Source organism: Pleurodeles waltl, chromosome 6, assembly GCF_031143425.1.
Source record: "Pleurodeles waltl isolate 20211129_DDA chromosome 6, aPleWal1.hap1.20221129, whole genome shotgun sequence".
NCBI lineage: Eukaryota > Metazoa > Chordata > Amphibia > Caudata > Salamandridae > Pleurodeles > Pleurodeles waltl.
The window spans coordinates 55,967,294-55,994,265 of record NC_090445.1 but is presented as its reverse complement, the minus strand read 5'-3'; the positions used below and the strand labels follow the sequence as shown (position 1 = coordinate 55,994,265).

Genomic DNA, 26,972 nt, shown 5'->3' with positions numbered 1-26,972 from the left:
CTTGAAAAAATCCATTCTCACTTACTTAACTGAATCTTTATTTGATTCTGCCTTGCAGAGGCTTTAATTACTGACACCTATTGTGACTTCTCCCTCAAATTTCCTGGTTTCCCTTTAGCTTAACATGTTAAGGAATTTCCCTTCAGGGGAACATGCAACTTGCTTTGAATTGCTACTGACAACGTTAACTAGTTTGTCTTTATGTTTCTTATTTGGAATCACTCAGAATCATACTGACCAACACATTGATGAGCTGATCATTGATTTATGACTAATTTGAACAATTTGAGTTTGGAACTTTACTAATCTGTTCATAAACCTTCATGGTTTACAACTCTACTACTTTCATTCCGTGGAGCCTTATGTACTTCACTACCATTGATATATTGTTGATTTGTTAATGTTAAAGCTCAGCCTGGGACTAAAGGTCCATCCACTCGAGTGTGGCTTGTACTTTGCACCAATGATCTTTATGATGCAAATACCATCCCGCTGCACCTACTACCGTCCAGCACAAGCCATCATCAAGAATGTCTATGGATTTTATTGTTCAACTGTCCATGTTACAGAGCGTAACACATTTCAGTAGTGGTTGACTATTTCACCAAAATGGAACATTTTACACCCCTCAAACTGTTAAAAACTACTATTGAACTGGCTCACAATTTCTTCAATTTAAGTTCCACGGTTTCCCAGACATTATTATTTCAGATTGAGTGGTACAATTCATTGCACATTTCTGGAAAGAACTGAAAAAAGTCACAGTAATCAAATATTTTCCACTTACACTCTATTAAACACAGAGAGATCGATAGACCTCGATCTGAACCATGCACTAGAACAATGCCTTTGCTGCTTCTTAATGGAACGCCCAAGTGAATGGAGTCATTGGATCTCCCTTGCAGTCTGCACACAGCAACGCCTTACACTGTTTAATGGAATCTCTCTTTTCTATTGCTCAGTTGCTCTTCTAGTGTAAATCCTCAAACTTTTCATGGCCCTCTCTCTCCTGGATATGTTCCCGCCACAATACTAAGAGTATTAGGTGGGACAGAAGGGTTAGCTATCATTGAAATGCTTACACTTGGCTGGATTGCACCTTAAGTTTGCTCTTTGATTTGTGTTCCCCTTGCTCTATTCTCAAGCTGGTAGGACAATCTGCCATTCAATTAGACTGGCCAAAATCTGGACATTGCATTCTTCATTTTAGAGTGAGGCCATGGATTACACTGGAAAGTGGAGCACTTCCTTCTCTGATGTTCGTAGATGCTTCACAATAGTATGAGGTGGGTTGCTGCATTTATTGTGGCCAACTCCAAAACGTAGGGCCTGGTGTAGAGTTGGTGGACCGGTTACTCCATCACAATGGTGATGGATATCCCGTCTGCTGAAACACAAATCCCATAGCATATAAGCCAAAGGGATATATGTCACCATTGTGACAGAGTAAACCCTCTGCCAAACTCTAAATCAGGTCCTTAATCTCTTGCGAGGGTTATGATGCCGTGGAAAGATTCTCTTTTTCCTGATCCTGGGAGCCAGACACCTTTGTGTATCTCCCCAACTGTTTTTTCCATTCAACAATAGTACCCAAAAATGCCAGATCCCAGTACAAAACTCCAGGGAGGTATATTTTGGGGAGAGGAGCACCCTTCAGATTATTGAAAAAGATCTTGCTACTGAGGGTCCAATACTTGGGCATGCAGTCTTCAAGCCATCCATCATTCAACTTCAGAAAAGGTCAAGATTAACATATATGGAGAACTGGAGATTAGCTTGATGGACGCTTACAATTTGCTGGTGGGATAACTGGGAGACAGTGACTATATAAACTCAATGCAGCCACTAGACTAGACTAGACTAACTAGATGTAGCAAAATACTGGTGCTTCACCAGGTAAAGTGTCTGGATTTGTTTTATGTTATTAAAATATATGTTTACATCACACCTCAGAATTTTAAAAACGTACTTCATTTTTGCTTCCTTAAGTGCTGAACGTGTACAGGTCATTTGCAGGTCTTCACATTTTGGTGTGTAACAACAAATGACATCTTACCCCCTTTCCTTTCACACACTCTGTGCCCCATCAAGATTGTCACCTAATTCACTTCACGTTTCCTTCTTGGACTGTAAAGAGACAGGAGTTTGTTAACACGAATCTCCATGTTAAAAACTGAGCAGCAATTTGTCAGAAGACATAGCCTGACACTTAATTTCTCTCTTTGAAATGCAACAAATGCGATAAATACATACGTTAAAGGCATCTTTATTTACTGCTTGAACTTTCACGACCCACCAAGAATCAGCTTACAATCCACCAGTAAGTCATGACCCACAGTTTGGGAAACACTGATTTAGATTATATTGGAGCACCCCAACCAGGACATGTTCGGTGCAGACCAGCATTGTAGTATAGAAATTACATTTCTTATCAGTCTTTCACAATGTATAGGAATGGTCTTTTGCATTAAACTTTCAATATCAAAATCTAAGTGTTTGATTTCAGTAATTATTAATTGGGTCCAATCTAATTTCCACAACTCTGTGGTAGTGATGGCCACTGGATATGTAGTAATTTGTTAAAACTCTGCAGTGATTAGGCTGAGGTTTTGACCTTTGGAGTTGGCCCATCTGTATGGAAATTGAGGTAGTGGCCCTCAGAGTTAGCTTTTCTACCATCACCTTCGGCTCCTGCTGTAATCCGAGAGTCATTGTTAACTTTCAATCAAGGAGTATTGGTCACTTCTATGCATTTTCTTTTTCTTTTTATTTCCAAAATTCTGCCTTTCTTAAGTCATAACTGCAGGTAATGCACAGTATGAGCGCTTATCCTCTCATGCATGAATTATTGTAACTCATTAAATCTAGGTCACAAGGCTTATTCTATGCAGCATCTGTAACGGGCTCAAAACGCACCAGGTCTCCTTGGCGTATTTGCTTGTTCTTCTATTTCCCACCATGCGAACACTTTCAATTGTTTTCCTAAAGCCAAGCACATCTTATTTGAAGTCCTCTGTATCAACACCTTTTTGCTAACCAATTAGGACGATACCTTCAGCAGCGCCCCCACCTAGTAGACCGCTTAGATCACTGTGTTTCAGTTCGTCCAACCTACTTCAACAAGTGCCTTGGCTGTCATACATTTGTCTACATCTGTCTTTCTGGGTTTCTAACCATAATCTCTTATGCTCACCTTAGCTATCCTTTCATCAAGATTAACCTTTTTGGGTAACAGCGAGCTTTAGGCATATTTTAAATTGACATAACATCTTCACGTTTTTTCTGTTATGCTGAGACTATTGCATATCAATCTAGAATTTGTTATTGTATACCTGTCTTTGATAAATCTGTCTTGGTCACATTTGATAAAGTTGGAGAAGTATTTTCTTAAGTGCAGAGACAGAATCATTTCAAATAGACAGGTTTCCTAATTTACTCTTTGAAATCAAGAGTTCCATTCTGTAGTCTATTTCTAACATTGTAACTAAGCTAATAAACGAAACAAGAATACAGGTTGCATCGTTGTGATGTGGACTGCTTCAGCACCATGATGTGGTGGCTTTCAGAGTTATGTTATTTGCCATCACCTTCAGCTTCTCTCTGTAATCTGAGAAAAGTCTGTTTATATCTTAGCTTTGGGCTCAGAGTGACTTTCGAGGTGGCAAATCACCCCTACTTCAGAGTCTACAAGCGGCAAGAGCTAATTTTACCTGGTGTTAAATGCCCAGGTTTTCTTGGGCTGATAAGGGAGAACAGGGCAAGATGGAACTCCGGGGTGCTTCTGAGATAGTACCTATGAACTGGGGCCCATCAATTGGCCCAAAATGCTGACCCATTCCTAGGGCAGAGTTCCACAAACCCATAGGGAACACCTATGCTACTCCCATGCTCCTTTGTTCGAACTCAAGGAGGCTGTCTGTATGTCTGAGAACATACCCCGGACATCACTTCTATCCTGTAAGACAGGTTTTCAGCTTCTCTGGAAAACAATAGTCCAATGAAGATTGCCTCAGAACTCCTGGAGATTCCATGCAGGTATGTTGTGCTGCCACTAGACTTAGAGATCAGCTACCAACTCAAGGCTTCCCTTTGGAATGCCATATGTCCTGAGAGGCCCTCCCAGACATCTCTGGTACGACAGGTCCTTTAAAGACCCCAGTTAGATCTCCAGAAAACATAACAAAGTTATTGTCTTGGACCTAGACCCCAGCCACTGTTACGAGGACTCTCTCAGCATTCAAGGTAGAGTTCCAAAAGCATACTGGGTTCTCCCAGGCTTCCTAAGGGAGCGCTATTGATAGAGGCTCCCCTGTCTAAGGTGCAGTCCCCACTTGGACTCTACTCAGTGACACAGGGCTAGGCAAGTCTTGGAGTTTAACTGGCACCCTTAGAAGCTGGGACAATCAAAATGACAGAATACTCACACGACAGGAGAGTAAGGAACAGAGCAAGGAACACAAAAACGAACTGGGCTCAGGGAAAAGCAGGATTGGAATCAAGGTCAGGAGCAGGTCTGGATACAGGTCAGCTCCAGAACTGGAGCACTAATAGTTAAGGCAAGTAGATCACAGACACAGGAACAGTACAGGCAAGACTAGGAACAGTGACAACTACAGAAGGTTTGAGGCTGAAAGATGAGGTGGTTCAGGGGAAAGTGGACTGAAGATAGCGCAGTGTGAGAGGTGGAGAGGTGGAGGGGTGGAGGAGCACTGGAGAAGAAAAGTGGTGTCTGGGTGAGGGAGGGAATGGAATAAAATGTGGAGGAGAGAGTGACGTATGGAGGGGAGATCGGGAGTAAGGTGTGAAAGTCAGGTATGGATGGGAATGAGATAGAGGTGAAGGGGAGAGAGACGTGAAGAACAGATGAGGTATGGAGAGGGGAGTGGGTGATGGATGGAGGGGAGATTAAAATCTCATGTAAAGGAGGAGTGAGGGTCAGGTGTTGGAATGACAGTGAGGTGACATGGGGTAGAGAGTGAGGGCCTGATTTAGTATTCGGCGGACGGGTTACTTCTTCATAGCGGTGACTGATATCCCATCCGCTGAAATCTAAATCCTATTATCTTCAATGGGATTTATAGTTTGGCGGATGGGATATTCGTCACCGTTGTAACCGAGTAACTCGTCCGCCAAATATTAAATCAGGTTGTAAGTTTTTATATGGATATGATGGTGGTACAGGTGTAGAGTGAAGTGAGTAGAAGGTTGGAGTGAGTAGAGAATGATTCACAGGTTGTTTCAAGTATTAGGGATACAGGTAAGAATTGGCTAAAATTGTTTAGGGTCTAATACAATTTTTTTTTTTTCTTACAGCAATTCCTGTAGAACTGGGTAAGGTAATTAATTATAATATGTTTGTATTTAACTCTTTTCCATTGTTTTATTTGATTTCACAAACTAATTTTCTTGTCTTGCTTTCAGAGTGGAGATACATGAAAACCTATGCAAGTGAGTAGAACCAATTCAGCTTGATAGTACTAAACCCTGCACCCTCTTTGTAGGCTTCATGGAAGTGGTTAAGACAATGAACTTGGGTCATACTGAGCCACTTGTGGGATTATGATCACTGTGGCCATGCTGACCCACGGGCTGTGATACCCTGGGGTTAAACTGAAACACAGGCAGAAGCTAGGACGCCCTAGGGTCCTACGGAGCAGGCAGAGTCTACAGAGCCTTTACATAGACTATCTCTATAACAGTATAGGGTCATTCTGAGACATGGGAGAGGTTAGGATAATGAGAGGTCAAATGTTATAAGTAGGTAATAAGACAACAATGGGTTATAGCAAGTCAAGGGATGGGCTATACTAAAAGCCATAGCAAACTAAGGGAAGCCGTTTGATACCCTGGAGTTATACTGAATCGTAGCATAGGCATGAGAACGTGGGGTTAGACTAAGACATGGGAGGGGCTCAGATAAACTGGGGTTGTTGCGCAGTGACTTTACTCACCTGTGGTTACAAAGCGTCATGCTTCAAGGTATGGATTTTGCTTTTCAGTATTACATAGTTTATAGAAAAATGTAAGATGTGAATTATAGTCCTCGAGTCGATATACATAATTTAAAGGGCACTGGCAACAATTTCATATCATGTATTGAATTTTAACATTGTTGTCTATCCCTATCTCTTTGAACAAAGATAGCAGTCTTCCCATGCTTTTCATGGTTCTAAAGGTTCGGTGTCAAGTGGCACAATATGTTACTGGTTTTGTGATTGTTTCCACACGCACGTTTGGCATCAATCTGATGACTACAAAGCATAAAATGACTTCTGGTCTTGTTTGAGAGGAGCCCATTTACATAGCAGGAAGTAACTATCCTTCCACATTCAACTTAATTTGGCAAATGAATGATCAGGGCTATTTGTCTAGAGGGTTTCTTCAAAAAGATTTTTCAGGGTATTACCTGCTTCAGCCATGTTTGATTAAATGTCTGACAATTTCAGGTACTCAGAGAGGCAAGCCTTTCAGTCTGGGATATCTGGTTCTTACTGGAAGCCAATGCTACTGATATGATCTTAAAACCTGATTCTTGACCACCACCATTTCCCCATTTGATACTTCAGTGATCGGACAAACTGTCCAGTGTTCTATTGCATGGCCACAATCTATCCAATGCATTACTGTATTATTCTGCCTATAATATCTGATTCTGAATTTTCATTCTCAGTCTAGTACTGGAAGTCCAAAACGGGTTTCAATTTAGTATTCACAAGTTAATCTGCATATTTCACACTTGGATCTGTTGGCTGGTTTTGTACTGCATATTTTATCACAACTCCCACAGGTTTTCATATTGCATGAGCAATCTTGTGCCTCTTAGACTGAATCTTGATGCTTATATGTTTCATGATGTGACCACCTATAAATGGCTTGGAGGTTTCCCAAAGTGTAGTGAGTTATGCAAAGTCTATGATGTAGATTTAATTTCAACACAAAGAAATTCTCTCTGTATATGTCAGGGGTCTAGATGGGTGAGCTTGGGACAAGACTGGAACAGAGAGTGTGTGAGCTCTTTGTAGGAAAAATGGATTTCCAGCACTGGGTTAAAACATATACAAGTAAGTACCTGAAGGCTTGGGAGGAAGGTAGCACAGAGGCTGATGACTGGAGTATGCAGGGACAGGCTTTGATCGGGAAATGGAAAGTCTGTAAAGAGAAACTATTAAAAAAACCAAGTTCTACAACAAGGGGAACAAGGGATACAACCAGGGGCGGTGCCTTCATTAGGGCGTTGCCCTACTGATTATTTTGGCCCCTGGCCCCAAAATAACTGCCAATAAATGCATTAAGTAAAACAATGTTTTATATATTTAAAGTGCAGCAGCTGTGAGTGTCTCTGTGATTGAGCGAGGAGCACTCCTGAGACAGCCAGGCGGGCCTGAGGGGGTGGGGCTTACAATAGCAGCAATGTTGCCAGGCAGAGTCAGATTCCCAGAGCAGCGTGCACCTAAGTGCACATGTCAGGTTGGACGGCAGCCTTTCTCCAGCCAACCAGACATGCGCACTAGGTCTACAATGCAGCCCACATTAGTGAGCCGGGGGTGACTCAAAGATGCAGCCCCTGGTCTCAATATGAGTAGTGAGGTACCCTGCCCAGTGTCCTGGCGTTGCAGCAACAGCAGGAGCAGCTCCAAGATTGGCTGCTTAGACTGATAGGTGGCAATGGTGCCGGGGGCCACGATTCAGGATTATACTGGTGCAATGTTGAACGTGCACAGTGGTGCACATGACAAGAGGCAGCACGGGGAGGGGGAGGAGGCTGTCTCTCTCCCTGATGTCCAGTCCTTTTTTTGTCATTTTCGTGGTGTAGCATGAGGTGACAGACCACAGCAGGCATTGGTTGATTCAGAAAACAGAATGGAGTTTCCTTCCACAATCCACACAGGTAAGTAAGTGTATTAAAAAATTAGTTGGTGTAATTGTCGTAGTTGGACTCTTGCTCTAGGCAAGACTGCTGGTTTAGGGATGACAGCACTTTTGTTTGTGAGTGACTAGGTCAATCCTACAACAAGTCGCCACTGTCGGCTCAACCCTCCCGGCTCACAAGCAGCACCTCACCAAAATAGTAAAAGGTGATTTGTGGCAGCCCTCACGCATGGACTCAAGAGTACGACATCTCAGGGAGGTCGTGGTTAAACGGAAATTACCCTTTCCTCACAAGAGCAACGAGTCTCATTCACACACAGGCAATGAAAGAGATGCAGTGAAGTTTTCAATACGTTTTATTAAAAAGACTGCAATCTACTGTGAAATGCATGAGCTGCAACGATTAGGATAATTAACAGTGCAAGACACAGATTTGTGAAAATGAGTCATGAGTACAAAGACCCCCACCATCTTGCAATAACATAAGATGTACCATATGTGTGAAATATGCCCTAACACCCTAGCATGATGAACCTGATCTCTAGCCTAGGGAGAGAGCTGGGTGTGGTACACATAATCTGACAATACCATGCCCATGGAAAGAGCCCCCCAACCTTTGTTACCTTGGAATGAGGTCTCTAGATCAAACTCTGTGATGACATGAAGGCTGAGTCTGCTTCAAAACGACATGTGGCATAGACCGCATCGATGGCATCTGGTAGGAACCCCTCTGATTAGCCTATCTGCATGAGATGTACATATACAGATCTTGTGTTCCCAAACAATAGATCAGACAGCATGCTTGGGACAGCAATTAGAAAACAATCCCCTCAAAAAGTACAGTATGTCGCAAAGTGGGAAAGTACAGACTGTGGAACTTACTCTGTCAGCTTCACATTGGGGCTTTCACGGAAAAGTACCAATAACGCAGATTCAGAACATCTCTCGTAACTCAAAACATGGCAGCCGTCTTAGAAGAAATAAAAATAAGGGGCAGATTTATGGAAAGTACTGCTACACTGAGTGCAGTGCCATTTCCCTGCGCCTCTTAGCACCCCCTACCACCACCATGTGTGCGCCATATTTAAAATGTGGCGCACAATGGTGTAGGATAGGGGGCAATAGCGTCATTTCTCATGACACTCTTGATGTACTCTGCAGGAATAGCACCTCCTGCAGAGGGCACAGGGTCCCATTCTAAAGAATGGAAGTCCCCTTTTAACGCCTGCTCTTTAGCAGGTGTTAAAAGTGCCGTAAAAAATGGCACAAGGAAATCTCATAGATTTCCTTACTCCATTTTTCCGGCTCCCCTAACGGGGTAAAGCCCCCTTTGCATTCATTATGCCTGGCGCAAGCATAATGTATCGCAAAGGGTTTCAGAGTGGCGTAATGGCCCAGAGCGAGGGGGGTCATTAAGGGAAGTAATGAAATCTGAGCGCCCTCTTCAAAGGGGCCCAGGTGCTGACATCCACCTCTGAGCTGACAATGGGTGACTGACAAGATGCACATTTAGGCCTCTTAAGTCAGAAGTGTGTGCCATTATCATTTTTTTTTTTACAAGGGCCCACTGTATCGGATAGTCAGTGTGTCTGTCTGGTGCTATCTGAATGAAAGACTACCAGTCACGGCTCTCTGCGCGGTAAAGGGGTGGGGTGGCGTGGCGTGCGGCTGGTGGAGGGTCATGTGGAAGGGGGGGACAAAAACATTTAATTACAAAAAAAAAAAAAAAAAAATTACCTGCTCTGGCCGCCATACTGCTCCTCTTTCCTGGTCACTGCAGGCAGACACAGGCCCTCAGCCTGCCCTGTGGCCAATCCTGAAGCTGCTCAGAGCAGCGTTCGGATTGTCTGGGGTGTCTAACAAGGGCGCTATCTGGCAGACTGGGAGCCTGTGCTTGCTCTCTGCAGCCCAGCAACACAGTGCACAGGTTACTGCAGGCAAGCACAGGCGTCCAGCATGCCCTGTAGTCAAGCCTAACGCTGCTCAGAGCAGCATTAGGACTGGCCGGAGCACCCAGCCAGGGCACTTCCAGACAGACTGGGAGTCTGTGCCTGCTCTCTCCAGCCCGGTAACACAGTGCCAGGTTGGAGAGAGCACAGTGCGCATGTGTGTTTGGCCGAACCAAGACTGTCAGTCAAATTTGCGCATGTGTGTTTGGCCGGCCTGAGACAGCCGGCCAAACACACATGCTCACTGATGGGAGTGCACAGTGCACTCCCCATCATCCCCCATGGCTCTGCCCCTTAAACAATGAAACAATAATAAACACAGTTTCTATCTTTTATTTGTTAAAGGATTGCAGCTGCTGCTGCTCATGGGGGACAACGTGACGCTCCTCTGCCACAGCGGAGGAGCCACCGCTGATGACTACAGTCTTCAATATGTGCGTTTATAGGTGATAAAATTAAATTTAATTTGTGTTTGAAGTTACTATCCCTGGTTTAGCCTTCTCCCACGTGAATGGTGAATAAAAAGCAGTAATCATACAAAAAGTGTATTTCTAGAGCACTATCTTGGTCCCAATTTAGCCTCCTATTACTGTTGCTTGCCACATATCAGATGTTTAGTATTACCAGGCTCAACGATTGGCATTTTATCCACCTGATAAGGATGAAAGGATGACATTGCTTTTATATTTCTGGATGATTTCAAATATTCAACTCTCCCGGGCACATGGGACACAGTGCCACGAGCGGCCCTCTAGGGCACCAATAGTAGTGTCCAGGGTTGTGTACCCCGAGGCGTGTATGTTACAAGTTAATTTGGAACACCACAGCCTGTCGTGTGATTGGACAGGGCAGTTTCTGCCTCAAGAACACAGTTGTGCACAGCCGCAGTGTGGCATGCTTAACTTAAAAACAGTTGCACCTAAGAGAGAAGATATGCTATGTGACAAGATAGTGTATGTATGAGACTTCAGTACAGAAGGTCCCCTGCACAATATCATCACGCCCACTCCCTGCACTCATGTTACAATGGCGATGCACCCCTCTGTGAGGGCCACTGCTACAGAGAGTTGTGAGCAGGCCCAGTTCTAGAGGGTGGGCCAGGCCCACCCCAGGATGATCCTAGCCCACCCAAGTCCATTCAGAAGTGGAAAAGCGGGCCCACGTACCTTGGCGAAACTTCCTGCTGATGCACAACTCTAGTGTCACTGGACAAGTCAGAGAGTCAGGCCTGTCTATTGCTACGTGCGCATGACAATGGATCGGCCGAGGAGGCACAGCATTTGGTGCACCTACTGCCATTACATTCCTCAGGTGACCAGGAGTGGGGTGGGGTGAACAGCTGCTTCTTTTGAGTAGCATGCTTAACAAGCCTTAGGCAGGTGACGTCGGCTTAAGTCCCCTGCAACAGATAAAATATTTAAAAAAACAATAAGACATTAAATAACTTTACATTTAAAGAACTAAATGAATACAATTAAAAAATGAATTCACCCTCTATCTCGTGGCAAAAGAAGAGGTCAGAACAGAGACAAGGTAAGGACAGAGTGAGAGACAATAGGAAATGAGACAGAGTTGGCAGTACAGACAAACTGAGAGGAAAGAGAAATAACTGAACAAGAGGAAAAGAGGCTAGAGGAGGGAAATAATTCTTGATAAGCACACAGAGTGAAAGAGGGAGAAAGGAGAGAGGGAAACGGCCAGATGAAGTGAGGAAAGCTTAATTGGAGAGAAGGGTAGAACAAGAGAATGGTACAGAGAGACATAGATAGGAAGCACAAGTGGAGAGAAGGGCGATGGCAAAGGGACAAGAAGATCAGCAAAGGATGGATGCAGAAGAGGATGTTGGAAGTGTCCTGTTCAGTAAAAGTAATTGTATTTATCTATCGCTTACTCACCCTAATGAGGTATTGAAGTGCTTTACGGCTAGAAGTTCAGTCCTCCGGAACCCAATGTTAGTGGTTAATGTTAGTTTACAGGTATTGGGTTTTAAGGAGGAGATGTTGTGGTTCATGAAATGAAGTATCATACAGTTTTGGAATTACAATATGAAGGATTAAGGTAGCCATGAGATTGAGAGGAGGCTATAAGCAAAAACAGAGTGCATGCAGGGGATGAAAGGAAAGAAGAGGGTGAATGAAGAAAGAAATGAGAGGAATTAACTGGAAGACAATGATGTATCAAGGTCATACACACACTACAACTCACACACTGCTTACTTCTGAGGTTCCAACAGTCTACAGCTTGATTTAGAGGATGGTGATACCTAGAGGAATTGCCAAACTCGGACGAAGATCCAAAAAAGGGACAGTATGGTACTATACCTTCAAAAAAGGGATAACATGGTAAAAGAAATGTCACCTATGGATTCTTTACTGTTTCTAACACCTCCTCCAGAAATAGGTGGATTTTCCTTTACCACTCACCTCTACATGAGACTTTTGCACTGTTCTCTACTAAAGGTAGAATATGTCCCCTCCTCTTCCCTGAATAACCATTGGAAGCATCCAGAACTCAAGGCACTCACAAGGACACAAATATATTTAACATCTACAGAGAAAGGTTTTCTGCAAATGTCAAGGTTTGATAAAGCGGGTAGTTACTGACAACAACAATTTACTAAATGGGACACAACAAAATGTAACAGGTGTAGAACACAATTTCAAGGGCTAGAGAGAAATGAGGGTGGCTGAATTGAGAAAACACAGCTGAAGAAAGGGAGAATTGTCAAAACAGGAAAAAGAACTGCAGTAAAACTCATGCTTTCACAGAGACAACAGAAATTGATTGGGAGTAAGGATATGGGAGGTAGAAAAAGAACAAAGGATAGAGCGTACATGGGAGACATGGGTGGGAGGGAGTAGGGGAGTTTATAGACTGTCAGAGGGAGGGAATTCATGCAAGGATGAAGGAAAAGGGGAAAATTAGAGCAGCTAAGGGGCATATTTATCCTATGTTTGCGCCAAACTTAACTCCATATTTATATTTTGACGCTAGACATGTCTAGCGTCAAAATATTGGAGTTAGCACCATTTTCTGGATGCATGCACCTACCTTGCGTCATTGAGATACAAGGTAGGCTTTCCCATTCAAAAAATGTTGCTGACCCCATATTTATCCCTCCGTGCTAAAATGACGCACGGGTGGAAGGAGGGGCTCAACAATGGTGCAAAGCCTGCTTTGCACCATTATTTAACGCCTGGGTCAGACCAGGTGTTAGGGGACCTGTGGACCCATTTCCATGGTTAAACACCATGCAATGGGTCCACAGGTGCCCACCCCAAGCCCCAGGAACACCCCCTCCCACACCAGAGGGACACCAGAGGGTGGGGGACCCCATCCTAGGTAAGTATAGGTAAATATTTAAAAAAAACTAAAATCAAGTGCCATTAGGGGCCCTGACATAGGCCCCCCTGCATGGCACTGGGTGCAATGGCCAAGGGACCTTGGTCCCCTGTGCTGGATATTGGATGGTGGGCATGACTTCTGTCTTTTCTAAGACAGGAGTCATGTGGTATGGATGGTTTTTGCTTCAGGAAATGATACTAGGCTGGTTAGGGGCATTTTCTTTTGCCTCTAACCAGCCTAGTGCTATTTTTTGAGGCAAAACCCCTATACCGCCATCCTCACCCGGCTAACGTCCTTTTTTCTGATGCTGGCGCACTCTGAGCACCAGCTTCCTTAAATTTGGCACCCGGCTGGCACTCTGGAATGAAGAAAGCCGGCGCTATACTTTTTGACGCAAAACTGCGTTTGCATCAAAAAGTATGAATATGGGCCTTAGTACCTGTATATAGTGATAGGACAGAACCACTATGCAAAGAATTTCCCCATTTTTAGAAAAGGGAAAATGAGTGTACAATTAGGATATAGATATTGGTTGGGGTTTGTTTTATGTTCTTCCTGCAGTGAGGCTATTCCTAACTTGCAGTATTATATGAAAAGGGCATGGATGGAAAAGTCAACAAAGGAAGGGACAGTTTTATGGAAAGTGGCGCTGCAGTGAGTGCAGCGCCACTTTCCCTGCACCCCCTTAGCACCCCTCTACCGCCACCATATGTGTTAAAATACGGCGCACCATGGGGCAGGGTAGGGGGCAATAGTGTCATTTTTTATGACGCTGTTGATGTACTCTGCAGGAGTAGCACCAAAATGTTGGAGCTACTACAGACCACATAGGGGCCCATTCTAAAGAATGGAAGCCCCCTTTTAACGCCTGCTCTTGAGCTGGCATTAAAAGTGCTGTAATAAATGGCGCAAGAAAATCTCATAGATTTCCTTGCACCATTTTTCCGGCTATCCTAACTGGGGAATGCCCTCTTTGCATACATTATGCCTGGCACAGGCATAATGTAGCTCAAAGGGTTACAGAGTGGCGCAATGCATGCATTGCGCCCTCTGTAAATACGGCACAAGGATTTTGGCCTTGTTGGGCCACATTAATGTCATAATAAATTACATTAATGTGGCGCTAGGGGATTATAAATATGCCCCAAATGTTTCACTCTACCATTGGGTGAAAGAAAGAACATTTCATGCACCATGACGTGAGTTCACACCACCTTCATATGCATATGGATGGTTACATCTGATAGAATGGTGCTTTGTGTGTGAACCTATGAGTAACCGGCTGGACACCATTTTGATTCCCTTCAGGGTCATCTCAGGTTTTCATTCTTATGAAGCTGATAAAATGGGTGTCTCTTTGTTGACTAATAGGATCATGTGTGAATAAATATGAGGTAGCAGATTCCACATAAAACAAGTGAATATATATATATATATATATTTCATGTAATGTTAAAATGTCAACTGCTGCAGGCAACAACCCAAGAAAGGACATCTAAACAGTACTGTAACACATCAGTTGAGGTGTTTTTAAAAAGTAAATACATTATAGCACTACACAAATATCTTAGTTATTACTAAATTATACAGGAATTCATAATGCATAGTAGTAATGATCATTCAGAATTAGATTAACATTTTGCATAGCACTATTATGTTTTTTTTCCACAAGCACCTTACCTGATGTATTGCAGTGCCTGCAAGATACGTGTTTTATAGTTCTTGGTGCACATCTGTTGTACCCTTAACTCCTGTTGAAGTCTTTATATTAAATGAGTGGCTAAGCAGAGCTCTGTTGTGCACAGTATAGTGTTGTCTAGTCTGAGCGTGTTTGTTTAAGACAGGGCACTGCAGTATTGTTTTCTTGAATGAATAAAGCTTCTTTTATCACTTGGTATGTTACGTATAATTTCCACATTAGCAAACCAAGGGCCTGATTTATGAAAAGTTAGCGCCTCCTTTGCGTCATGCTACCAAAAATCCAGACATTTCAATGCTAGCAGCTCCAGCTTGTTGTTACTTCTTTCATTAAGGGGAGATGTGAATGCTGGAAGTGTCACCACTACAGGAAAGGCTGTTAGAGACTAGAATGGCCAAAACAGCAATATTAGCAACACAAAAGGATGATGGCCGAAGTGCTGAACAATGCAAACACTCACCCCCTGTTACAGATCTAGATTTAATCCATCATTCTTTTGCTCACCATGCCACCCGAGTTTGGACCCAATCATATGTAAATCAATCTTGACCCTGTTCCTCATGGAAACAGTTAAGCCCGGACAGGTCCTCCCTGGACGGGCAACAAGCATCCTGTGAATGGTTTCAGGATATTACCCTTCATCAGCCGGGCTAGTTTGAATCCAGTGGCACAGTGAGCACATGATCCACATCTGGGCATACCCTTCCCACTTAGGGCAACTTTAGCAACAGAAAAGAATGATGGACAGAGTGCTGTACAATGCAAACACTCACCCCCAGGGTTTAATCCTTTTGTTCACCATGCCACCACAATCTGGACCCAGCCATATGCAAATCAGTTTTGACCCTGTTCTTCATGGGAACAGGCCAGTCCGAACTGCCAGGCCAGGTCCTCCCTGTATCAGAAACAAGCATCCTGGGATTGGTTTCAAGATATCACCCTTCATCAGCCAGGCTAGCTTGATTCCAGTGACACAGTGAGCACAGAACCCACAGCTGGGCATACCCTTCCCACTTTAGCAGCACAAAAGGATGATGGACAGAGTGCTGAACAATGCAAACACTCACCTCAGGGTTTAACCCATCGTTCTTTTGCTCATTAAGCCACCCCAGTTAGGACCCAGCCATATGTAAATCAGTCTTGACCCTGTTCCTCATGGGAACAGTCCAGCCCAAACTTCTAGGCCAGGTCCTCCCTGGATCAGAAACAAGCATCCTGGGATCGGTTTCAGGGTATCACACTTCATCAGCCAGGCTGGCTTAAATCCAGTGGCACAGTGAGCATGGGACCCACGTCTAGGCATAACCTTCCCGCTTAGGGGAACTTTAACAATACAAAAGGATGATGGGCAAAGTGCTGAACAATGCAAACACTCACCCCTAGTCACAGATCTGGGTTTAATCCATTGTTCTTTTGCTCACCATGCCACCCCAGTTTGGACCCAGCCATATGCAAATCAGTCTTGACCCTGTTCCTCATGGAACAGCCGAGCCCGAACTGCCAGGTCAGAAAACACAGATGGGAGAAAGATACTGGCCCAGTAGATAATGGGTTTTGAGCATCACCGCCAACCTGAGTTACGTCCTGTATTGTGTGCGCTGGTTACTACAACTGGTATTTTCAGTGGACGTGCACGTTTCTCAAAACCATAACACAGTTTTTAACTGTATTTTTTAGTCAGTGTGCATGTAAAGGGAGAATAAATAATGCTAAGGTCTGCATTATGGTATTAGGTGCAACGTAGTAACAGGGCTTACCGCACCACTTTGTTTTAAACTTCAATGCTTTGCAAAGTTACCGGTTTTATTAAAAAATATGAAAGATGCACCGGGACGTGTGCCATCAGGAATGTTTATGCTGCTGCACATGACCAGGAGCATGTTGTAGCCTATCTGCATGCTGCGTCCCTCCCCTTCCACAAAGCGGAAACGCATCAGGAACAGCGACGTATATGTACCTCATTGGCTGTTATGGCATTAAAATGTCATAAGTCCACCGATGTCCGTATCTGAAATGTCAGATCTCTGCAGTACTTCGCTGTTTTTTGTCCACTGCCCAGTCATTGTCGTGGCCCACCCATCCTTGTTTATGGCCCTCCCAGGGCAAGAATCCTAAAACTTGGCCTGGTTCTGAGACTCCCAGCCCAGCTTTGGAGTAGGTGCTGGATTTTTGGAAGCACCATCATGATATTGAGTTCTGTTATCATTCCAGGTCAGAATGACAGCAGAACTCAATAATACGATGCTGCTTCCTAAAACCCTGGATTTATTTCAAGCGCGTTCGCTGACACTCGCAAGGGAAACTCTCCTATTTCTAATCCATGAGAGAGTATGGGTGACCATGATGTCAGTTTAGCTGTGTATCATTTAGGAGTATTTTAAATTTGCTCCTGGCGCAGAAGTTGATAAGTGCGAGTCTCTGCACCGGCTTAACATCCTGTGTGTTTCTGGGCAAAACACTTAGGCCCAGATTTGTGAAAAGTGGTGTTGCACCTAGTGCAGGACTAGCATCAAAAATGATGATGCTAATCCTGCAAAGCACCAGGAGGCCCATTGAACACAATGGGAGCCTCTTTTTAACACCTGCATTTAGTAGGCGTTAAAAAAAATGCAGATAAAAATGTTGCAAAGGAATCTCATAGATTCTTTTGTGCCATTTTGAGGGCCCCCCCAAGCGTCGGACCGCCCCCCCCTTGCATACATTATGCCTGGCGCAGGCATAATGTGGCGCAAGTGCTTACAATGTGGCACAATGTAAGCATTGCGCCGCTTTGTAAATATGGTGCAGTGTTTTTGCACTTTCAGTGCCACATTAACGTAAAAAAAATTACGCCAAACCATAAATTTGGGCCTAAATCTCCCCATGAGGTGCCTACCAAAAATTAATGTGTTGTTGTGTGTTGTAACTGGGGCTCCTCTACAGCGCTGCAATACCTATGCGGCGAGTTTGCGCTATATAAAACTGCAAAAATAAAAACAGAAAAATGGGTCCATTTAAATGGGATAGAGGTTTGCAGTTGGCAAACGGACTGTGTGGTGTCTTCCTAAATCCCTTAAGCAATGTGTATTTCACAAGATGAAGCTCTCTGCTCACAGACAGTCATAAGAGACACTGCAACCGGCTGATGAAACTCTGCTCAGTAAACGGATTTTACAATCAAAGCTTCACTGCAGGAGGGATGAGTATTTTTCGGATTATAGTATCATAGCGCCGTGTCCAGCATATTTTCAAAGCACAGCAACACCGCAGGAGTGTGTTATGTAAAATGAACTGTTGCAGAAGGCTGTAAAGCTTTAAAAGCTTGAGTACATACATTCTCAGTCAGTGCATCGTCAAAGAACTGCAGAAGAGCGCCTCGGATGTGGATAATTAATTTAAAACAAACGCTTTCCTCAATATGTAAAGCGCAACTTCATTTATTTTTCCAGACAGACCGAGGGAACGCGTGTTTTTTATTTTCTCGCCTCGTTTACAAATGCTTCAAAGATTCACCGTATGCTGCTAGCTCCCGCCTCGCCTGGGCATTCTTACAAATCCAGGCTGCACAATGCACATCGAAACTTTTTTGAAGTAAAAGGACATGATGTTTTCAAAGAGCCTTTCCGGTCTGACACCTTCTGTCTTGTACAGTAAATTGCACAATGGACTCACTGTGACTGTCCTGCCTGCACATCAAGGCATGGATTTCCTCCCCCAGCAGAGTTTACAGCCCACCCTGACCTCTGTGTGCTGTGTTGGTGTATGGCGTGCAGCCTACATAAAGCGGGGCTTCCAAATGCAAACCACAACATTCAAGCCATTTGTCAGAAGTTAAACACACAGGACCTGGTAATAACAGATTAGCTCGGATGGCACAATTGCCTCGGGCTGTAAGGAAATCCCAGGAGGCCCCACTTACCTTGGATGCGCTGTGCTCTTGTGAACATTCGGCTGATATTGGGACAACAAGTAGAGAAGATTGCAACTTCAGTGGTGCTTCTCTCTGCTTAACCTTTAAATATCATCAGGCCTGAGACTATATGAAAGGCCGCTTTAGAAAAGAGGCCCTGCAGAAATAACTATTTGAATGCTTCTTCCTGAATTCAGGTGGTGGATTGCCTTCCTCCTCAGCTTAACACATTTAGAGAAGTGTAGGTGGTGTAGTATACCACTTGCAGTACGGTGATACAGTCCCCTATCGTAAAGCATATTATCAAAAATCAAGAAGTCCTAGTGTTATATTCTGACCCAAAGTTCTACTTACGAAATTATTGGTATGTAGTTCTGTTAAGGTAATGGCGTTAGACAAATATAGTTATTAATTATTAATGTCATTGGCATCAAAATGTATTAGGCACTGTTAGACCTAGTTCATAATGGTATGATCCGTCCTCCCCTATTGGGAAATTAAAGATGGAAGGATCTGGAGGTGGTTGGGATCTGGAGTGTGTGATAGAATGTTGAGGAGCTGACAGAGAAGGTGATGAGGGAGAAGGAGGAAGGCACAGAGTGAAGAAGAAGCAATAAAGTTTGATTTAATATAAAGAAGATTGGAGTGGACTTTATAATACTGGCGACGAGGAGTGCGTAAGGGGGCACATCCTTCTTCACCCCTTTTCAGGTTGGTGACACTCCACCTGTCCTGTGTCCTTCTATTTAATCAAAACAGTAAAATAGATTACTCTGAAATAAGTAATCTATATATTACAAACAACGCGAAGATTAAGTATCACTTAATTACTTGAGTTGAATCTGCCTTCATCATTAACGAGTAAGACATTAAAGGGAACCCGTAGACATCGAACGTGTCCTGTCATCTGGTTTGGAAATTTAAGGGTAGACCGCTTCGTGATGTGCTATTTGAAGACTTAAGTTGTGAAGCCAAGCGCATGTTTAATTGTATGTAATTGAAGCCTTACCTGTGATCGAAGATATAAAATAGACGGCGGCATTAAGCGCTTGTGAGTGAAGGGTAGAGGCGAAGCAGCGCCGTGAGAGGAAGTTCAATCGTTCAGGGCAATTTGTCAGCAGTCAAGGCGAGCGGAGTGAAAGGCGAAGCAGCGCCGTGTGAGGAATTTCAGGCATTCAAAGGCCGAAGCGAGCGGCATGCGGATTGGCTCCGCGTGTATTCAGATTTCAGTACAAGCGACAAAGCTTCTATTTACATGGAGCTGACTGGAATTCCATTCGAACTCGAGCGCTACGGCGAAGAAAGGTCAAACATAGTTTAACAACACGGGGATTAAACAGAAGCCAATATTCTGTTAATGGTTCCTGAAATTGAATCCTTCAAATGTAATTCCCTAACGAGCAAGTGAATTAAGACGCTAATTCAACATCGCTGACAAGCACAGCATTTGAAGAGGTGCAATTGCCTGTTAAGCAATCACGCTGACAGGCACAGCTTATCTACGAATTTGGACATATCTTTTTTAATAGTTTTCTCATATTGTCAGCAGTAAGTTTGAGTTATAACTTGAACAATGGCAGCAGCGGGAATGTCACAACCAGTTCCATTCTTGAATGAGATGGGTGAACCAAATGTACCTTGGAAAGATTGGTTCAACATTTTTGAGTCTTACTTAATTGCAATTGGGGGGGATAAGTTCAATCCCATTAGGAAACAACATATTTTGCTTCATAATCTAGGAACTCATGGGAGGAAAATATATGAATCCCTCCCTGATCCAATCTTTCCTGAGGGACAAGCCCAGGATGAGTATGTCACTACATACTCGAAACTAGAAAAGCAATTTGGAGATAGAATCAATGTGGTTTTAGAAAGACATACATTTTTTTCCCGTTGCCAAGGTAAGCAGGAGAGTGTAACAAGCTATATTGCGGTATTAAGAGGTTTAAGTACGTTATGTGAGTTTGGAGAGTTAAATGATTCACTAATTAGGGATCAATTAGTTTGTTGTACTAACAACATTAAAATACAAGAGAAGCTTTTGCAGAAGCAACCAGGGTTAGTAGAAGCAATTGAGTTAGCCAAATCAATTGAACACACAGCAATTTGTCTACAGGAAATGAATTCCCCTTCCCTTGAAACGCATATAAATGAAGTGGTGGAGGAAGTAAAAGAGGAGAAAATTCTAAAAATCAAAGGTAATGAGAAACAATCCCAAAGGTATAATGGGAATAAAACAAATTTCACTTGTTATCGTTGTGGCAGTAACAATCACCTTGCCAATTCCACATCCTGCCAGGCTAGATCGGCAATTTGCAGGAAATGCAATAGGAGAGGTCACTTTGCGAGGGTATGTAAAGATAGTTCCAAGTATGGGGACAACAAAAAATCTGAAGAAATACTGCAACTAATTAAAAAAATTATTTTACAGGTGAATAGCGAGAATATAATCAACACCCAATATCCTGTATGTACAATCGCAATTAATAAAGAGAACATAAGAATGTATGCTGATTCATGTTCCCCATTTACCTTAATAGATGCAAACAACTATCACAAAATTCAAAGGAATGGCATAATAGAGTTACAGAATCCAGATATAAGCCCAAAGGGATACAACAGAGATCCAATAATCCTGAAAGGTATGTTTAAAAGTATCATTTCCTTCAAGGATAGGTCCACGGTTGGGAAAGTATATGTGGTAGAGGAAGGTTCCAATCTATTAGGTTGGCAACATCAAAAAGAACTGGGGATAACATTAGATCCCAATAATTCTGAACAAGTTCTGTGCATTGATAATTCTAATTTAGGAGAAGCTTTCATTCGAGAATTCACAGATATTTTTTGTCAGCGGTTAGGATTACTAAAAAACTTTCAAAATAAAATTAAACTCAAGCCCAAAAATAAGCCCACTGTGCATAAAACCAGACCTATTCCACATCTCCTTAAACAATTAGTCAAAGAGGAACTAGAAAAATTAGAGTCACAAGGAATTATTCAACCCATCGAATGCTCCAAATGGTTGGCCCCCATCGTGGTGGCCAAGAAAAATAACAAAAATGAAATTAGAATTTGTGTGGATTTAAGAGACCTAAACAAAAATATCTGGGTTGAGAGGCATCCTCTTCCAAGAATACATGAAATACTGAGCACTATTGGGGAAGCTTCATACTTTTCTGTATTAGATCTCTCGAGTGCATACCATCAAGTGGAATTGCACCCGGAATCTAAGTGGCTCACAGCATTCACCACTCCATTTGGATCTTACATGTTCAATAGAATGCCTTTCGGGCTGGCGTCAGCTGCAGCGGTTTTCCAAAAAATTATGCAGAACATTCTGGGCAATGTGTCCAATACCCTTTTTTTCCAAGATGATGTACTTATATACGGAACAACAGAAATGGAACATCACAAAATACTCAGGGTTGTCCTAGGAAAATTAAAAGCAGCAGGACTCACACTAAAGAAAGAAAAGTGTAGGCTGAAGGTAAATTCAGTAGAATACTTAGGGCATGTTATATCAAAAGATGGCTTTAAACCCAAAATTTCTCTTGTTGATGCAATAGTGAATGCCAATGCACCAAAAAACAAAGACGAACTAAGGTCATTCCTGGGCCTTGCCGAGTTTATGGCAAAATATGTAAACAAATTTCTCAACGGTCTCTGCGAGTCTTAGAGAGCTACTGAAAAACAAAGCTCCTTATGTTTGGAACGAAGTCCAGGACGAAGCTTTCAAGAATATCAAATCAGCCATTGTGAATGCTCCATACTTGTGCAATTTTGACCACCGTAGGAAAACTTTCCTTACAACTGATGCCAGCAAATTAGGTTTGGGGGCCACCTTATCGCAAATTATTGACGGAGAGGAAAGGATAGTAGCGTTTGCGTCGAGGACGTTGAGCAAAGCTGAGGCCAATTATTCGGTAATCGAAAGGGAGACACTCGCATGTTTCTGGGCAGTGAAACACTTTAAATTTTTACTGTGGGGCACTCAATTCACATTACGCACTGACCATAAGCCATTAGTATACGTATTTTCTACCAAGGGGTTTAATAATAGCACACCCCCGATAGCTAGATGGATTCTAGCTTTGGAGAATTTCTGTTTCACAGTAGAATATCTACCAGGGTACAAGAACTGTGCAGCTGATTTCCTCTCAAGAAGCCCAATGGACTGTGTAGAAAATTTTGATACTATAGAGTACCCTATTCTAGCGGTTGACTTACCATCCATTAGTGATGAGGAGTGGAAGTCTGCATATCAACAAGATGATTCTTTAGCTCTTTTAAGGGTGAAAGCGAAAGAGGGATGGCCTGAGATGAGGAAAGACTTAGAGGACATCATCAAAGACTATTGGGAGGTAAGATGGGAAATTAAGAAAAAAGATAACTATATGCTCAGGAATGACAAAATCATACCTCCTCGGAATCTTAGACAAAAAATAGTAAAACTAGCTCACGAGGGTCATCTAGGAAGAAGTCTTACTAAGGCCCGAGTAAGAGAAAGATTCTGGTTTTCCAGTATGGATTCCACAATTGAGAACAAAGTTAAAGAATGCTCCTTTTGTGCTCTAAGCGATAAGTCCAAGTCCATACGCAAGACTCCTATTTCCCCGGTACAGGTTCCTGTCAAGCCATGGTCTAAATTAGCATAAGACATCATTGGGCCTCTTAATTATACTGGTCTGTCTACAAAATTTGTAATTGTACTTATAGACTATCAATCGCACTGGATCACAACCAAATTAGTTAACGTAATTACCACCGAATCAGTCATCAACTTCCTGAAAAATGTATTTAGCTTAGAAGGAATTCCAGAAGTTCTTATAACAGACAATGGGTCCAATTAACTTCAAGCCCAATGAAACAGTTTTTGGATTCTATTGGGGTAAAACATTACACCACAGCTTTATATTGTCCCAGAGCCAACGGCTTAGCAGAACGAGCTAATAGAATGATAAAAGAATGTATCCAGTTAGCAAGTATTAACAGATTGAACATTGAAAACACCATTAGAGAAATGTTATGGGCCTATCACACCACTCCCAACTCTATAACGAAAATATCACCCTTCTCAGCGTTACGAGGCAGAGTACCATGTACCAAATTCTGTCCCTCATGGTTGGGTGGGGGAACACGGTACAAAAATACATCTCCGGGTGCTAAGACAAATGTAGAGGTAAACCAGGAAAAGTATAAAGGAAGATATAATACCAAATTAGGTGTTAAAAAACAATGCTGGATGGTGGGGGATAAAGTTATGATCAGGAAACCGGCAGGATACTCGAGAAGGGGGATGAGAGAGACCAAGTTCATGGGACCATTTTGCATTTCAAAAGTAAAGAAGAATGTTATTTTAGAAAATGGACAGTGCTGGAGCATGGACAGAGTTGCGAGGTATGTACCAATCACTACCAAAATTGCAGATGAAATTCCAAATGGGAAGGAACCAAGGCAGTTAAAAATTCGGGATAACGGGCAGAGAGCTCCTAGTTGCCGAGTGACCAAGCCTCCCGCATGGAGTAAGGATTATATTTGATAATCTGACAATTAAGTAAAACACATCTGGCTTTCTGGAACTGACTCAATTTCAAATGTCTGGAACTGTCACAATTTAGATTTAATGAATCCCTTCCAATGTAAATCCTTTCTCTTTTTATTTTTAGTTTGGTTATATTATTGTGCGGGGAAGATGTGTTATATTCTGACCCAAAGTTCTACTTACTAAATTATAGGTATGTAGTTCTGTTAAGGTAATGGCGTTAGACAAATATAGTTATTAATGATTAATGTCATTGGCATCAAAATGTATTAGGCACTGTTAGACCTAGTTCATAATGGTATGATCCGTCCTCCCCTATTGGGAAATTAAAGATGGAAGGATCTGGAAGTGGTTGGGATCTGGAGTGTGTGATAGAATGTTGAGGAGCTGACAGAGAAGGTGATGAGGGAGAAGGAGGAAGGCACAGAGTGCAGAAGAAGCAATAAAGTTTGATTTAATATAAAGAAGATTGGAGTGGACTTTATAATACCTAGGCTTTTGTTGTTAATTGCAGCATGAGTTTAAATTTAAGACCCAACATTCATTTTGTGCCTGAGCAATTTTTAGAAGTTGAAGCATATAGCTGACATGTTACACCCAGAACACGATGTAGCTGGGACTTTTTCAAGGTTGTAAACAATAAAGATACATTTTAAAAGACTAATATGATGCCAAACATACACTAAGGCCGACTGTAACCTTAAAATCATGTTTATCTTCAAAACTCAGATCTATATATTAAACTATACCAATCATCTAGAATGTGTGGACAAGTGAAAGGATGTGTCTTCAGATTTTTTTAGCAGTACTTCACAGTGAGACCTGCCAGGATGAAGAAATGTCAGAATGCACAAATTAGCACTAACCAATACCCTTTTTATTGAAGGCAAACAGGTAATGTCCGTGCACTGTGAAAAAATATTATTTAGTTTGTGTTAAGGGTTAGGATAAATACATGCCAGTCTTGCAGGAAGTGGAGTATAGGATCAGTTGGAATCGTTGAATTCACAGAAGGGGGATAGAAGGTAAAGGGTTATCTATGCCACTCGTATGCGCTATAGTGGTGTGAGGGTGTGCAGAGGGGAATGATAAGTTGTAAGAGAATAAAACTACCTGCTAGGTAGAATAATCCATTTTATTGGATTCACTAGTAACAGAATAAAAAAGAGTGGGGGATAGTTCTACCCACAACCAGAGGTTGACATGTTTCTGCCCGTGCCAGTCCTCAAACGAGGTGTCAGTGGTATTCATCAGGAGTCAAATCACCCTCTCTACTCCAATATCCAAGTTTTAAATACAAAATACTATCTTTGCTTCTACAGATAAGTTCAAAATACAATTTACTATTTACAACTTAAAGAAGTATCAGGAAATTTCTTTCAGGCATGTTAAGGTCTCAAAAGAATTCTAGAAGACGGTCATTGGATTAATTTCCAAATGTCTAAAATGTCCACATTTCTTAAGGGCAATTATAAGAACTCACCAGAGTATCACTTAGAGAATTTTCCATTTAAATAGGGAGCCCTGATTCTTAAATCTATTTCTATGACCTTGAGGGTGAAATCCCATTCCATTCCCATAGTGCATGGGATGCCTTTTTAGAGTATCTTCTTCCACATTTCTTATCCGCTGTAGGCTGGAAGCAACAGGAAGTATGTTTTAATGAAAGGGCAAACCAAAAGATGGTTTACAAGCTTACAAAAACGATAGAGGAACCGAACAATCAGTAACCTTCCCACATTGCATTGTCTCCAAAACTTGCCTGAAACCTCCATGAAATGGTTTAAATGCAGACACTTTCTCACACCCTGGGATTTCTTTCTGGTAAAGCAGAATGTGTAAGGAAAATCCCAGACTTCACTCTGCCTCAGTTGCACCATAGAAAAGTACTTAAGGTACTTAAAATGTCAATTGAAAGAGGCCCTTTGATTTTTCCATTGCATAAAAGTAGAGCACAATGATATTCAAATTCAGTTTTAATTTTTATTTGGCATTTGACTCTTGAGGGTTTGCCAAAGTTAAAATATGTATTCATGGTAAAACATAATTTTATGAGTGGTAAAGTGTTGTGAAGTTGAGGGTTTTGAGAGAAGAAACATGAGAGATGGCTGGAAGATGCAGCCATAATGTATGTGTATTCTTATGTGCATCTTTGGGCCTTTAAGGTTTTTAGTGTAGCCTAAAATGATGTTCTTCACTTCCTTTGGTTGTGTTCCCATCCCAACCCAGGTTATTAGCCTTATAGCAGCCTGACTGCATCATATTGTATTGCCCATGGTCTTTATGTTCCGGGCTCCAGATTCTTCCCTCCATCTGCATATGTCCTCCTTTCAAGTAGGGGTGGATGTTTGATGACTGTTAGACTTTTCATCCTTGGCGTGGTCTCCCTTAACTTTTTGCCTCTGTTCACCAGGTTGTTGATGTGTGCTGGACTCTGATTTTGCTGTTTTTGTTACTCTGGGCACTTTACCACTGCTAACCAGTGCTAAAGTGCAAGTGCTCCTGTTTAAATTGTATGTAAGTGGTTCATCCATGATTGGCATATTTGAATTACTAGTAAGTCCCTAGTAATGTGCACTAGAGGTGCCAGGGCCTGTAAATCAAATGCTACTAGTGGGCCTGCAGCACTGGTTGTGCCACCCACATAAGTAGCTCTGTAATCATGTCTCAGACCTGCCA

At 42.5% G+C, this 26,972-nt stretch overlaps 1 protein-coding gene across 2 annotated transcripts in view; it reads left to right on the top strand.

Annotated features, from left to right (window-relative positions):
* Window positions 1–26,972, top strand: part of LOC138299186 (E3 ubiquitin-protein ligase TRIM39-like) — a 109,951-nt gene that overhangs the window by 60,649 nt on the left and 22,330 nt on the right. Inside the window, exons 6-8 of one of the 2 annotated variants that reach the window (XM_069237281.1) lie at window positions 5,314–5,331; window positions 5,422–5,448; window positions 21,292–21,393. In XM_069237281.1, the coding sequence (XP_069093382.1) occupies window positions 5,314–5,331; window positions 5,422–5,448; window positions 21,292–21,393 (147 nt within the window). The remainder of the gene's footprint in view (window positions 1–5,313; window positions 5,332–5,421; window positions 5,449–21,291; window positions 21,394–26,972) is intronic. The other variant, XM_069237283.1, reaches the window with a different exon arrangement.